The sequence below is a fragment of the Somniosus microcephalus genome, chromosome 11, assembly GCF_052327205.1.
Source record: "Somniosus microcephalus isolate GS21.2 chromosome 11, FLI_Smic_1.0, whole genome shotgun sequence".
In the NCBI taxonomy this organism is placed as follows: Eukaryota; Metazoa; Chordata; class Chondrichthyes; order Squaliformes; family Somniosidae; genus Somniosus; species Somniosus microcephalus.
The window spans coordinates 145480102-145496434 of NC_140997.1; the positions used below are offsets into that span (position 1 = coordinate 145480102).

Here is a 16333-nt window from a genome sequence, read left to right on the forward strand (position 1 = left end):
ACGGGGGGGAGGGGGGGGAAGAGAGAGAGCGCGACGGGGGGGAAGAGAGAGAGCGCGACGGGGGGGAAGAGAGAGAGCGCGACGGGGGGGGAAGAGAGAGAGCGCGATGGAGGGGGGAAGAGAGAGGAGCGCGACGGGGGGGGAAGAGAGAGAGCGCGACGGGGGGGAGAGAGAGAGCGCCGACGAGGGGGGGAAGAGAGAGAGCGCGACGGGGGGGGGGGGAAGGTGGCCCGATGGACCCCTGCGAAGGAAGAAGGTAAGCTCTCCCACCCCCTTCACTCTTTCCCTCCCTGTCCCCGCCCCCTTCACTCTTTCCCTCCACTCACCCCTCTCTCCTCTCCCTCCCCGTCTCTCCCTGCTTTACTCTCCCTCCCCCTCTCCTCACGCTCTCCCTCCCTCACCCTCCCCGTCTCTCCCTGCTTTACTCTCTCACCCTCCCTCCCCCCCTCTCGCTCCCCTCCACCCACCCTCCCTCCCTCGCTCCCCCACCCCTCTCGCTCCCCCACCCTCTCTCCCCTCCCCCCACCCTCCCCTCCCCCACCCTCCCTCGCTCCCCCCACCCTCTCGCTCCCCCCACCCTCTCTCCCCTCCCCCACCCTCTCTCCCCCTCCCCCCCACCCTCTCTCTCTCTCCCCCACGATTTCCCGAGGCTCTCTCCCCCCCCCCGCGATTTCCGAGGCTCTCTCCCCCCCCCCGCGATTTCCCGAGGCTCTCCCCCCGCGATTTCCCGAGGCTCTCCCCCCACCCCGCGATTTCCCGAGGCTCTCCCCCCTCGATTTCCCGAGGCTCTCCCCCCCGCGATTTCCCGAGGCTCTCCCCCCACCCCGCGATTTCCCGAGGCTCTCCCCCCTCGATTTCCCGAGGCTCTCCCCCCCGCGATTTCCCGAGGCTCTCTCCCCCCCGCGATTTCCCGAGGCTCTCTCCCCACCGCCCCCCGCGATTTCCCGAGGCTCTCCCCCCCCCCCCGCGATTTCCCGAGGCTCTCCCCCCCCCCCCGCGATTTCCCGAGGCTCTCTCCCCCCCGCCCCCCCGCGATTTCCCGAGGCTCTCCCCCCCCGCGATTTCCCGAGGCTCTCCCCCCCCCCCCGCGCTCTCCCCCGGCTCTCGCCCCCCCCCCGCGATTTCCCGAGGCTCTCCCACCCCCCGCGATTTCCCGAGGCTCTCCCCCCCCGCGATTTCCCGAGGCTCTCCCCCCCCCCGCGATTTCCCGAGGCTCTCCCACCCCCCCGCGATTTCCGAGGCTCTCCCCCCCACCCGCGATTTTCCCGAGGCGCTCCCCCCCCCCGCGATTTCCCGAGGCGCTCCCCCCCCCGCGATTTCCGAGGCGCTCCCCCCCCCGCGATTTCCCGAGGCGTTCCCCCCCCCCTGCGATTTCCCGAGGCGTTCCCCCCCCCCCGCGATTTCCCGAGGCGTTCCCCCCCCCCCGCGATTTCCGAGGCGTTCCCCCCCCCCCCGCGATTTCCCGAGGCGCTCCCCCCCCCGCGATTTCCCGAGGCGCTCCCCCCCCCCCGCGATTTCCCGAGGCGCTCCCCCCCCCCGCGATTCCCGAGGCGCTCCCCCCCCCCCGCGATTTCCCGAGGCGCTCCCCCCCCCCCGCGATTTCCCGAGGCGCTCCCCCCCCCCGCGATTTCCCGAGGCGCTCCCCCCCCCCCCGCGATTTCCCGAGGCTCTCCCCCCCGCGATTTCCTGAGGCTCTCCCCCCCACGCGATTTCTCGAGGCTCTCCCCCCCGCGATTTCCCGAGGCTCTCCCCCCCCGCGATTTCCCGAGGCTCTCCCCCCCCCGCGATTTCCCGAGGCTCTCCCCCCCCGCGATTTCCCGAGGCCTCTCCCCCCCCCCCGCGATTTCCCGAGGCTCTCCCCCCCCCGCGATTTCCCGAGGCTCTCCCCCCCCCGCGATTTCCCGAGGCTGTTTGCGCTTGCTCCCGGCGAAGAGACTCGAGGTGTTCGGTGCCTTCCTGGGTGCTTCTCCTCCACTTTGTGCGGTCTTGGGCCAGGGATTCCCAGGTGTCGGTGGGGATGTTACACATTTTCAAGGAGGCTTTGAGGGTGTCCTTGAAGCATTTCCTCTGCCCACCTGGGGCTCTCTTGCCGTGTCGGAGCTCCAAGTAGAGCGCTTGTTTTGGGAGTCTCGTATCGGGCATGCAGACGATGTGACCGTCCATCGGAGCTGATCGAGCGTGGTCAAAGCTTCGATGCTGGGGATGTTGGCCTGAGCGAGAACACTGACGTTGGTGTGCCTATCCTGCCGATGGATTTGCAGGATCTTGCGAAGGCAGAGTTGGTGGTACCTCTCCAGTGCTTTGAGGTACCTGCTGTACATGGTCCATGTTTCTGAGGCATACAGCAGGGCGGGTTCACTGCTGCTCTGTAGACTATGAGCTTAGTGCCGGGTTTGAGGTCCGGGTCTTCAAACACACTCTTCCTCAGGCGACCGAAGGCTGCACTGGCACACTGAAGGCGGTGTTGGGTTTCATCATCAACATCTGCCCTTGTTGACAGTAGGCTCCTGAGGTATGGAAAGTGGTCCACGTTGTCCAAGGCCTTGTTGTGGATTTTGATAAATCATGGGGCAGTACTGTATGGTGGGGGCAGGTTGGTAGAGGACCTTTGTCTCACGGATGTTTAGTGTAAGGCCCATGCTCTCGTACGCTTCGGTGAAGGTGTGGATGATGGTTTGGAGTTCGACCTCCGAGTGAGCGCAGACGCAAGCGTTGTCTGCATACTATAATTTGACGACAGAGGATGGGACAACCTTGGATCTGGACTGGAGACTTGGATCTATACTGGACAGGACAGACTTCACTTTTCCCCATTCTTCATTGTGCACAAACATGAGGCAGAAAAAATTTTAAATGACCAGTTGGCTTCTGAGGGTCCCAGTCATGGTGTGCTTATTTAGTGTTTGTCTCCAAAGAAGTTATCTATGAGCACATGAGCTGCTAAAATTAAGCTTCTAACAACTTTATTTTCCTCAAAAGAAACTTTCTTGTAAATATTTATTTTCTTCAATATTGGTTTGAGCTATGTTTTTGAGATAACAGAGTTCTGCCCTGGTGTTAATACATCAACTGGCTTCATTTTCTAATTCCTGTACTGATAGAATTGCCAAGGCCGGAACACAAAATAGGGTGAGGGGAGATGATGGCCTAGAAATTGAGTTTGCGCTGCGCCAGGGCTTTAGCGCCGGAAGTTAGCGCCGGCGCTAAGTCCCTTTGCGTGCGCCAAAGATTCAGTAGCGCCACGCCCAAACGGCTGCCGGCGCTACTGAAGGGTTTTAGCGCCTGAAAACTGGCGCAACGCGCCGCATTGCGGCGCTATTCCGGCGCTGCGGCGCCCGCTGCGGTGCGGCAGGCTCGGGAAGTGCAGGCCTCCTCCTTCCGTTAAGGAGGAGCTGCCTGCACCCGGCCGCGGCCCGCGCAAATGTCCTCAAAAATGAGCCCGGCACCTCGGACAAGTGCCGGGCTTGCATCTGTTCGCGGGGGGGGGGGGGGGGAGAAGTCCGGGGAGGGAGCTGCGGGCAGGCGGCCGGCGGGAAAGCGGCCGGCCGCCGCGCCTCCTTAAAGCGCCGGCGCAGACTCCGGCAGCACTTGTTTGCCGGAGTCTTAGTTGCGGCTGCCACTGGCGAGGCGGCCGCAACTGAATTTCGGCTTGGGGCCGGGTTACCACGGCAACCGGGACGCTGCGCACACCGATGACGTCATCGGTGCCGGCGCAGCGCTACCGGTCTACCGCCGCGGAAGGGCCCCAGGCAATTTAGGAACCGGCGCCAATTGCAGCGCTAGGCCCTCTAGCGCCGCAAAATCGGTGCTAAGGGCACTGAATTTCTAGGCCGATGTGTTTTACTTAATTAAAAAAACAAATTCACACGAGAGTCCAAAATAGCAATAAATACACCAAATCAAGTGTCAAAAATCAAAATGTCTGGTGGGAACATGCCTCATCTAAAATAAGCCTCATGCCTTCAGTACCCAGATCTCCAATGAGTAATTTCTACATCACCACTGCTGCTAACTTTTGTGCATTGCAGTAAAGGTGATGACATGTTGATTATACCTGCAATGTAGATTATGTTAAGCCCATGTCTTATTGCACTCTCAGTTTAATTCCTTGTCTTCGCATGTCACAAATCTGTATTCAGAGCTGTCAGCTTTTTTGAAGCTTTAAGTCAGCTTCAGTTAGATTTCTACACGAGTCCACATGAGCTTTTTTCGTTACCAGCACTGAGGGGTTTAACGCTATTCTTTCTATTTATTGCACGGTTTTACTATATTTTCCTAAATGTCACTTTCTGTGAAATTTTCCCCTCATTAAAGTAATGAATGTTAGAGCTGGGTAATGGAAACTGTGTTAGCGTCAAACACTCCCAGATCATGTATTGCATGATATGCTGCAGATTAAAGCTCCCTCGACACTGCCCCAACAATGAGGCTCAGCTCCAATCTCCGAAGAACACGTTCTTCTCTGTTAATGTGGCAATTTTCAATTCCTCACACTAGTGGGAACTGGAATTCATTTGGGGCCTCTCCTTGTAAGATTGCCATTTAAGTGCCAAATTGCAGTAAGTTTTATGCTGTGGGCCACTAGGAACTAGATTAAGACTGCCCAAACTCATCTGTAAGCAGCAGAGAGAAGACACAGAGGTCTTTTATGTGTTGGATGTTTATTTTGTCAACATCTATAAAACATTCCCACGAGACAACTAAACGCTGCACTCTTATCTGGGACAGTGCCGCAGCTGCGGTTTGCCAGAATATACGATGAATTCATTCATTATTTCTATAACAACTTCAAAGTTCTGTTCACACATACTGGTGGTTGATAGCGTTAAATAATAACTGCAGCAGTGATTAATGGCAGGGCACTCCAATGAAATGAGAAAGAACTTTACAAACTACAGGATGCAAGTTCCCTCATCGACTCTTCCCTTCCCTTCCTTGACTTCTCTATCTCCATTTCTGGGGATAGGCTATCGACCAATATCTACTGTGACTCTCCATCTACATTGACTCTCTCAGCCAATTTGATTACACTTCCTCCTACTCCGCTTCCTGTAAGGACCCTTATTCCATTCTCCCAGTTTCTCCGCCTCCGTTGCTTCTATTCTGACGATGCCACCTTCCATACCAGTGCTTCTGATACGTCAGCCTTTTTCCTCAACCGAGGATTCCTCTCCACCGTGGTTGACAGGACCCACGACCGTGTCAGCCTCATTTCCCACACTTCTGCTCTCACACCTTCCCCTCTCTCCCAGAACCACGATAGGGTTCCCCTTATCCTCACCTTTCAACCCGCCAGCCTCCATATTCAACAGATTATCCTCCGCCATTTCCGTCACCTCCAGTGCGATGTCACCACCAAACACATATTCCCCTCCCCTTTCATCATTCCGAAGAGACCGTTCCCTCCACGAAACCCTGATCCATTCTTTAATCACCCCCAACACCTACTCCCCTTTGATCGGCACCTTCCCATGCAAGCACAGGAGATGCAACACTTCCTCTGTTCCACTGTCCAGGGCCCCAAACACTCCTTTCCAGCTGAAACAGTGATTTACTTTTATTTCTTTCAATTTAACATGCTGTATTCGCTGCTCACAATGAGTTCTCCTCTACAATGGGAAGACCAAATACAGATTGGGTCACCACTCCACTCAGTCTGCAAGCATTACCCTGAGCTTCCGGTTGCTTGCCATTTTAATCCTACACTGTTCTAATGAAGCTCAACAGAAGCTCGAGGAACAGCACCTCATCTTTCGATTAGGCACTTTACAGCCTTCCGGACTCAACATCAAGTTCAACAATTTCAAATCATAACCATTGCTACCATTTTTTCAGACAGCAGATGCTGGTAATAGTTACATATGAATTAGGAGCAGGAGTAGGCCACTCGGCAATTCGAGCCTGCTCCGCCATTCAATAAGATCATGGTTGATCCGATTACTCCACATTTCCGCCTACCCCCGATAACTTTTCACCCCCTTGCTCACCAAGAATCTATCTACCTCTGCCTTAAAAATATTCAAAGACTCTGCTTCCACCGCCCTCTGAGGAAGAGTTCCAAACACTCACGACCCTCTGTGAGAAAAAATTTCTCCTCATCTCTGTCTTAAATGGGTGACCCCTTATTTTTAAAGTGACCCCTAGTTCTAGATTCTCCCACAAGAGGAAACATCCTCTCCACATCCACCCTGTCCAGACCCCTCAGGATCTTATATGTTTCAATCAAGTCACCTCATATTCTTCTAAACTCCAGCAGATACAAGCCTAGCCTGTCCAACCTTTCCTCATAAGACAACCCGCCCATTCCAGGTATTAGTCTAGTAAACCTTCTCTGAACTGCTTCCAACGCATTTACATCCTTTCTTAAGTAAGGAGACCAATACTGTACACAGTACTCCAGATGTGGTCTCACCAATGCCCTGTATAGCTGAAGCATAACCTCCCTACTTTTGCATTCAATTCCCCTCGCAATAAACGATAACGTTCTATTAGCTTTCCTAATTACTTGCTGTACCTGCATACTAACCTTTTGCGATTTATGCATTAGGACACCCAGAACCCTCTGCATCTCAGAGCTCTGCAATCTCTCACCATTTAGATAATATGCTTCTTTTTTATTCTTCCTGCCAAAATGGACAACTTCACATTTTCCCACAATATACTCCATTTGCCAGATCTTTGCCCAGTCACTTAACTTATCTATATCCCTTTGTAGCCTCCTGATGTCCTCTTCACAACTTACTTTCCTACCTATCTTTGTGTCATCAGCAAATTTAGCAACCATACCTTCGGTCCATTCATCCAAGTCATTTATATAAATTGTAAAAAGCTGAGGCCCCAGCACTGGTCCCTGTGGCACACCACTCGTTACATCTTGCCAATCAGAAAATGACCCATTTATGCCTACTCTCTGTTTCCTGTTAGCTAGCCAATCTTCTATCCATGCCAATATGTTACCCCCTACACCATGAGCTTTTATTTTCCGCAATAACCTTTGATGTGGCACCTTATCAAATGCCTTCTGGAAATCTAAGTACAGTACATCCACCGGTTCCCCTTTATCCACAGCGCATGTTACTTCCTCAAAGAACTCCAATAAAAAGTTCTGCCATTGCCACAACACCTCCTTTAGAGCCATCTTTTGTTTCTTAACTTGTCCCATTACCACCTTCTTTTGCCTTTCACCATCATCCCTTTTGTCATTTAATCTCTCCTGCATTCCACCCTATCACAGACCTTCCCTTTTGTTCATTCCTCCCCGCCCCCCTTTACTTGCTTAAAACCTATTACATCTCTGGCATCTTCCAATTCTGACGAAAGGTCATCGGCCTGAAATATTAACTCTGTTTCTCTCACCACAGATGCTGTCTGACCTGCTGAGTATTTCCAGCATCTTCTGTTTTTATTACAGAATGAAAGTGGTCCCTTATCACCAACTAGCAAAAGATACATCACAAGCAGTAGAGACCTGCCTTCACCAAAAAAAAATAAGCTGGCAGACAAATCTAAATTAATTCCGTCCAAGTACTGCTGCAATCGATCTTAATGTTTGAACTGGTTAGGGTGAAGAAGACAGAGAATAGAATTTGAATCTGGTTTTGTTCCTTAAATAGGCATAGCTGGAAGGGATTATTTAGCAGCCCGCAGTCACTGCAGACACATTTGCAGCTGGCTAACAGTGACCAACATGTTCAAAGAATTACAACATTCCGCCAACGAGCCAACAGAAGCCTACCTGAGCTTTAATTAGCATCTGCATCATGGAGACAGGACTTTGCATTTGTGAACAAAAATTCCATGAAGATTTTCATTTTAACGGTCAGTTGTTTAAGCACAATTAGCTCTCTCAGCCGAGCAGGTTGATACATCAAAGGCTGCTTTTATATGCAGGGTAGGTCGTGGAGAACAATTTAAATGCACCGCTCTGCCACATTTACGTCCTCATCAATATCCACTGATACCGCCTGGAAACTCTGCATGTGTAGATTAAGTGAGGACACAAAGGGATGGGGTAGGGATTAACTACGATTAGCTTCATGTTCAAATACAAACAGAAAATGCTGGAAATACTCAGCAGGTCAGGTAGCACCTGTGGAGAGAGAAACAGAGTTAACGGTTCAGGTCGATGACCCTTCGTCGGAACTGGAAAAAGTTGGAGATGTAACAGGTTTTTAAGCAAGTGTAGGGGCAGGGAGAGGGGAGGAAAGAACAATAGGGAAGGTCTGTGATGGGATGGAAGGCAGGAGAGATTAAGAGACAAAAGGGATGATGGTGCAAGGCAAAAGGAAATGGTAATGGGACAAGTTAAGAAACAGAAGATGACTCTAGATGAAGTATAAATGGCAATGGCAGAATGATCGACAGCTGCCATGTGAGAGAGAGAAAAAAAATGATAGGGGCAGAGGTTATGGTCTGAAATTGATGAACTCGATGTTGAGTCCAGAAGGCGGTAAAGTGCCTAATCAAAAGACGAGGTGCTGTTTCTTGAGCTTACGTTGAGCTTCACTGGAACAGTGTAAGAGGCCGAGGACGGTGTGGTCAGAGTGGGAGTGAAGCGGAGAATTAAAGTGACAGGTGACCAGAAGCTCAGGGTCACTTTTACGGGCTGAATGGAGGTGTTCCGCAAAGCGGTCACCCAATCTGCTTTTGATCTCCCCAATGTAGAGGAGACCGCATCGTGAACAGCGAATACAGTACACTAAATTGCAAGAAGTACAAGTAAATTGCTGTTTCACCTGGAAGAAGTGTTTGGGGTCCTGGACAGTGGGAAGGGAGGAGGTAAAAGGGCAGGTGTTGCATCTCCTGCACTTGCATGGGAAGGTGCCGGGCGAAAGGGAAGGGGTGTTGGGGGTGATAGAGGAGTGGACCAGGGTGTTGCGGAGGGAGCGGTTCCTTCGGAATGCTGAAAGGGGAGGTGAGGGGAAGATGTGTTTGGTGGTGGGATCACGCTGGAGGTGGCGGGAATGGCAGAGGATGATCCGTTGAACGTGGAGGCCGGTGGGGTGAAAGGTGAGGACAAGGGGAACTCTGTTGTGGTTCTGGGAGGGAGCGGCAGGGGTGAGAGCAGAAGTGCGGGAAATAGAACAGACACAGTCAAGGGCTGCGTCAACCACAGTAGAGGGGAATCCTCGGTTGAGGAAAAAGACATGTCGGAAGCACTAGTATGGAAGGTGGCATCGTCAGAGCAGATGCGGCAGAGACTGATAAACTGGGAGAATGGAACAGAGTCCTTACAGGAAGCGGGGTGGGAGGAAGTGTAGTCCAGATAGCTGTGGGAGTCAGTGGGCTTATAGTGAATGTTTGTCAATAGCCTATCCCCAGAGATGGAGACAGAGAAGTCGAGGAAGGGAAGGGAAGAGTCGGAGATGTGAAGGTGAGGGAAGGGTGGAAATTGGAAGCAAAGTGAATGAAATTTTCTAGTTCAGGGCGAGAGCAGAAAACGGCACTGATACAGTCATCAATGTACCGGAAAAAGAGGTGAGGGAGGGGACTTGAGTAGGACTGGAACAAAGAATGTTCCACATATCCCACAAAGTCCCAGGTGAAACAGTGATTTACTTGTACTTCTTGCAATTTAGTATACTGTATTCGCTGCTCACAATGTGGTCTCCTCTACATTGGGGAGACCAAACGCAGATTGGGTGACCGCTTTGCAGAACACCTCCGTTCAGTCCGTAACAGTGACCCTGAGCTTCCGGTCGCCTGTCACTTTAATTCTCCGCTCCACTCCCACTCTGACCACACCGTCCTCTGCCTCTTACACTGTTCCAGTGAAGCTTATCGTAAGCTTGAGGAACAGCACATCATCTTTCGATTAGGCACTTTACAGCCTTCTGGACTCAACACTGAGTTCAACTATTTCAAAACATAACCTCTGCCCCTATCATTTTTTTTCCTCTCTCTCACATGGCAGCTGTTGATCATTCTGCCATTGACATTTACATTTCATCTAGTCATCTTTTGTTTCTTAACTTGTGCCATTACATCTCCTTTTGCCTTGCACCATCATCCCGTTTGTCTCTTAATCTCTCCTGCCTTCCATCCTATCACAGACCTTCCCTTTTGTTCTTTCCTCCCCTCCCCTCCCCCTCCCCTTACACTTGCTCAAAAACCTGTTACATCTCCAACTTTTTCCAGTTCTGACGAAGTCATCGACCTGAAACGTTAACTCTGTTTCTACAGATGCTGCCTGACCCGCTGAGTATTTCCTGCATTTTTTGTTTTTATTTCAGATTCCCAGCATCCGCAATATTTTGCTTTTGTATTCATGTACAAAAAGCTTGTCTAATGAAAAATAGTCTCCTCAGAATGATACTGGAGGACTTCCACTGACGCTGCAACCAAACCCAGCAAGATTCAGTGCCATTAGGAGGAGAGAAAATTGACAAAAAGAGGGGGAAATAAAGCTCTTTGTCTTGAGAAGACAGGTTTCTACTGCTTGTGATATGCCTATTGCTCATCAGTATTAAGAATGTAGCCAGTCTCCCTATAATCTGGTTGCAAAGTGGGTATTGGTATTCTGCACATACACAGACCAGCTGTGACATTTTGGACAGTGTGTGTGTGAATGAAGTGCTCGTGCCATATCATTAGCAATGACTGATGTCATAACACCCCTACAGGGAAACACCTCACACATTTACCGGCGTTGCACTGCGGAAGAGAAGGGAAAAAAAGGTTACCTGCCCGATGACAAGGGTGAAGATGGAACCACATCAGACGAACAAGGCTCATGTTTCAAAGTATCAGATGTCACAAGCAAGCCTGTGCTCTCTGGCAATTGCGGCTCATCCTGATGTGCTTCTTGTGTGCTGCAGTCCGTGTCCTGGCACTTCTTAATATCCTCTCCTGCAAGTAAGATTTGCTAATTAGTCTCATTAGAATCTGTGCGAGTCAATGCTTAGCAATAATTTCTCTCACCATGTAGCCTACCCCGACAAAGTCTGAGAACATACGAAATAGGAGCAGGAGTAGGCCATTTGACCCTTCGAGCCTGCTCCGCCATTCAATAAGATCATGGCTGATCTTCTACCTCATCTCCATTTTCCTGCACTATCCCCATATCCCTCGATTCCCTTAATATTCAAAAATCTATCGATCTCTGTCTTGAATATACTCAACGACTGAGCCTCCGCAGCCCTCTGGGTAGAGAATTCCAAAGACTCACCATTCTCTGAGTGAAGAAATGTCTTGTGGTAAACCACTGTTAGTATTCCACTGTGTACATGCCTGGACATGCCTCGGCTGACTCCTCCCACAAGTCCTAGTATAAAGGTGACTGCTCCCCAGCCCTTTGTATTTCTGGACCGGTCGACCACTCGAGGCAGACCTTCATTCTTTTGTTAATAAAAGCCTTTAGTTACTCTCTTAACTCTCAGTCTTTTATGAGTAATTGATAGCGCATCAATTTTATTAACAAAATTTTTATAATGGAGAAGATCCTTACACCAGCATGCCTGGACTTAGATCATCGGGAGGCGGACTCATCCACCAAGTTTACTCACTGGCTTAAGTGTTTCGAAAAATTCCTGACCGCCTCCGCAGCAATCAAATCGGACGAGGACAAACTGGATGTCCTGACCTCCAAAGTGAACCACCGAGTGTACTCGGTCATCCAAGACGCGACCTCGTACGCGGACGCTATCAAGCTCCTCAAGGACCAGTACACGCGCCCAGTGAACGAAGTATACGCCAGGCACCTTCTGGGGAGTCGTAAACAACAACCTGGGGAATCGACCGTGGAATACCTTCAGGCACTGTCTGTGCTTGGCCGGGCCTGTGGTTGTAAGGATGTAAAGGCCGCCGTGTACACAGAGGAATTTATCCGGGACGCTTTTGTAGCGGGCCACAGATCCAATTACACCCGACAGCGACTGTTGGAGCAGAGTGACCTCGACCTCAACAAGGCCTCTGAACTCGCACTATCATTGGATGCAGCCTACCGGGGCATGGATGCCTACTCCTCTGCACCGTGGACGCCGCGGGGAATGACAGCCTGGGACACGGTAGGACCGCCTCATAGCGCCGTGCCACCCCAGCCACACCCCAGCAACGGCCCAACTACCGCAGCAGTGTCCCAAGGCCAGACAGCAGTGCCCCAAGGCCAGAAATGCTACTTCTGTGGCCAGGCAAAACACCCCAGAGCGCACTGCCCGGCGAAAAACGCGATCTGCTCGGGCTGCGGGAAGAAGGGACACTACGCTAACGTCTGCAGGGCCAAAGCCACCCCGAACCCCAGCAGCGCCGCGTGTGGGCCATGCGGGCCGCCATCTTGGGCCTCCCCGGCCATGTGCGAACCACCGGTACAGCAGCCATTTTGGACGCCTCCAGCCACATGGGGATCATGGACGCCGCCATCTTGGACGACAGCCGGAACGCAGCAGGCCCCCAACACCGCCTCATCTGATACCCGCAGCGACACACCGACCCCTACGCTGGCATCCGTTACACTGGACCAAGCGAGGCCGCACCAGCTGGCCAGTTCCACAATGGACATTAAGGTAAATGGCCACGATACAATCTGCCTTTTTGACTCTGGGAGCATGGAGAGCTTCATCCACCCTGACACGGTGCGGCGTTGCTCTCTCCCAGTCCTGCCTGCGCACCAGCGGATTTCTATGGCCTCCGAGTCCCAGTCGGCGGACATCGGCGGCTACTGCGTAGTGACACTCGTAGTAGACGGGACCGTGTACGATCATTTTAAACTTCTGGTCCTGCCCGACCTCTGCGCTGCCGTCCTGCTGGGGTTAGATTTTCAGTGCCACCTTAAAAGTGTTACGATGGCGTACGGTGGACCCCTACCCCCACTCACAGTCCGCAGCCAGCAGCTCCCAAATTGCCCGCCGCGCACCAGGTGCAACCTCTCCACACTCAGAGTCACCCCCCCCCCACTGTTTGCTAACCTCACCCCCGACTGTAAGCCCATCGCCACAAAGAGCAGGCGATACAGTGCCGGGGACAGGGTTTTCATTAAAACCGAAGTGGAGCGGCTCCTGAAGGAAGGGATTATTGAGGGCAGCACCAGCCCCTGGCGAGCCCAGGTTGTGGTCGTTAAGACTGGCGAGAAGCAGCGCCTGGTCATCGACTACAGCCAGACAATAAATCGCTACACCCTGCTGGACGCCTACCCACTCCCCCGCATAGCTGATATGGTCAACCAGATCGTGCAGTACCGCGTCTTCTCGACCATTGACCTGAAATCAGCGTACCACCAGCTCCCTATCCGCCCTGAGGACTGCCAGTATACTGCCTTTGAGGCAAACGGCCGCCTCTACCACTTCCTTAGGGTTCCCTTTGGCGTCACCAACGGGGTCTCCGTCTTCCAAAGGGAGATGGACCGGATGGTAGATCAAAATGCGTTGCAGGCCACTTTCCCATATCTGGACAATGTGACCATCTGCGGCCGTGACTTGCAGGACCATGACGCAAACCTCGAAAAATTCCTCCGCACCGCCCAACTCCTGAACCTGACATATAACAAGGAGAAGTGCATATTCCGCACAAACCGCCTCGCCATCCTTGGCTGTGTTGTGGAACACGGAGTCATCGGCCCCGACCGGATGCGTCCCCTTATGGAACTCCCACTGCCCCACTGCCTCAAGGCCCTGAAGAGGTGCCTAGGGTTTTTCTCCTATTATGCCCAATGGGTCCCCTACTATGCGGACAAGGCCCATCCGCTGATCAAGTCCACCTCTTTTCCCTTGACGGCAGAGGCCCGCTTAGCCTTCCACCGTATCAAGGAAGACATTGCCAAAGCCACCATGCACGTAGTGGACGATGCACGCAGTGGACGAATCCATCCCCTTCCAGGTGGAAAGCGACGCGTCCGACTTTGCCCTGGCCGCTACCCTCAATCAGGCGGGGAGACCCGTGGCCTTCTTTTCACGAACCCTCCAAGGCCCGGAGACCAGACACTTCGCTGTTGAGAAGGAGGCCCAGGCGATTGTGGAGGCTGTGCGTCATTGGAGGCACTACCTGGCCGGAAAACGATTTACCCTGCTCACTGACCAACGTTCAGTTGCTTTCATGTTTAACAACAAGCAGAGGGGCAAAATCAAAAATGACAAGATCTTGAGGTGGAGAATTGAACTTTCCACCTACAATTACGAGATCTTGTACCGGCCCGGGAAGCTCAATGAACCCCCGGATGCGCTATCGCGTGGTACCTGCGCCAGCGTGCAGATCGATAGACTGCGGGCCCTCCACAATGACCTCTGCCACCCGGGGGTCACCAGGTTCTTCCACTTCATCAAGGCCCGCAACCTGCCTTACTCTATTGAGGAGGTCAGGACCATGACCAGGAACTGCCAAGTCTGCGCTGAGTGCAAACTGCACTTTTATAGACCAGACAGGGCCCACCTGATAAAAGCCACTCGCCCCTTCGAGCGCCTGAGCGTTGATTTTAAAGGGCCTCTCCCCTCCTCCGACCGCAATGTGTACTTCCTCAATATTATTGATGAGTACTCCCGTTTCCCGTTCGCCATCCCCTGCCCGGACATGACCAGTGCCACGGTCATTAAATGTCTGAACGACCTCTTCACCCTGTTCGGTTTCCCCAGCTATATCCATAGCGACCGGGGCTCATCGTTTATGAGCGACGAACTCCGTCAGTACCTGCTAACTAGGGGTATTGCCACAAGCAGGACCACCAGTTACAACCCCCGGGGGAACGGACAGGTGGAAAGAGAAAATGCGACAGTTTGGAAGGCCGCCCTGCTAGCCTTAAAGTCTAGGGGCCTTCCAACCTCCCGCTGGCAGGATGTGCTCCCCGATGCGCTCCACTCTATTCGGTCACTGCTCTGCACTGCCACTAACGCCACCCCTCATGAGAAAATGTTTGTCTTCCCAAGGAAGTCCACATCGGGGACATCGCTACCGCCATGGCTGACGTCCCCAGGGCCGGTCCTACTGAGAAGGCACGTGAGGACCCATAAAACGGACCCCCTGGTCGAGAGGGTCGACCTCCTCCACGCCAACCCCCAGTATGCTTACATTGCATACCCGGACGGGCGGGAGGACACAGTCTCCATAAGAGACCTTGCACCCTCGGGGGCCGCAGTAACCCACTACTCACTACCACCCCCCCCCCCACGATCCGATATCCAGCCCCAGCAGACGGCAGGCCTGGGCCCCGCGACCCGCTCGACATCTACGAGGACGACACGCCTGTGCCACATCCCACGCAGGACTCGACGCCGGAAGCTCCACTACCCCTGCCGTCGCCACGCCGATCACAGCGGCAGACAAGACCTCCGGAGAGACTCCAATACACTAACTTTTAATACACTTCACCCCGCCGGACTCAATTTTAAACAAGGGGTGAATGTGGTAAACCACTGTTTGTATTCCACTGTGTACATGCCTGGACATGCCTCGGCTGACTCCTCCCACAAGTCCTAGTATAAAGGTGACTGCTCCCCAGCCCTTTGTATTTCTGGACCGGTCGACCACTCGAGGCAGACCTTCATTCTTTTGTTAATAAAAGCCTTTAGTTACTCTCTTAACTCTCAGTCTTTTATGAGTAATTGATAGCGCATCATGTCTCATCTCAGTCCTAAATGGCCGACCCCTTATTCTGAGACTGTGACCCCTGGTTCTTGACTCCCCAGCCAGGGGAAACATCCTCCTTGCATCTACCCTGTCAAGCCCTGTAAGAATTTTGTATGTTTCAATGAGATCATCTCTCATTCTTCTAAACTTCAGAGAATATAGGCCTAGTCTACTCAATCTCTCCTCATAGGACAATCCCCCATCCCAGGAACCAGTCTGGTGAACCTTCGTTGCACTCCCTCTATGGCAATATATCCTTCCTTAGGTAAGGAGACCAAAATTGTACACAATACTCCAGGTGTGGTCTCACCTATATAATTGCAGTAAGACGTCTTTACTCTTATACTCAAATCCTCTTGTAATAAAGGCCAACGTACCATTTTCTTTCCTAATTGCTTGCTGTACCTGCATGTTAACTTTCAGTGATTCGTGTACAAGGACACCCAGGTCCCTCTAAACACCAACATTTCCCAATCCCTCACCATTTAAAAAAATACGCTGCTTTTCTATTTTTCTTACCAAAGTGGTTAACTTCACATTTCTCCACATTTGCCATGTTCTTGCTGACTCACTTAGCCTGTCTACATCCCCTTGAAGCCTCCTTCCATCCTCCTCACAACTTACATTCCCACCTAGCTTTGCATCATCAGCAGACTTGGATATATTACATTTGATCCCCTCATCCAAATCATTGATGTAGATTGTGAATAGCTGAGGCCCAAGCACTGATCCTTGCGGTACCCCACTAGTTACAGCCTGCCAACCCGAAAATGACCCGTTTATT

At 52.4% G+C, this 16333-nt stretch overlaps 1 protein-coding gene across 1 annotated transcript in view; it reads right to left on the reverse strand.

Moving 5' to 3' along the window:
* Nucleotides 1–16333, reverse strand: part of rad18 (RAD18 E3 ubiquitin protein ligase) — a 358590-nt gene that overhangs the window by 156096 nt on the left and 186161 nt on the right. The window contains exon 7 of the mRNA XM_086001346.1: nt 10683–10848. Within this exon, the coding sequence (XP_085857472.1) occupies nt 10683–10848 (166 nt within the window). The remainder of the gene's footprint in view (nt 1–10682; nt 10849–16333) is intronic.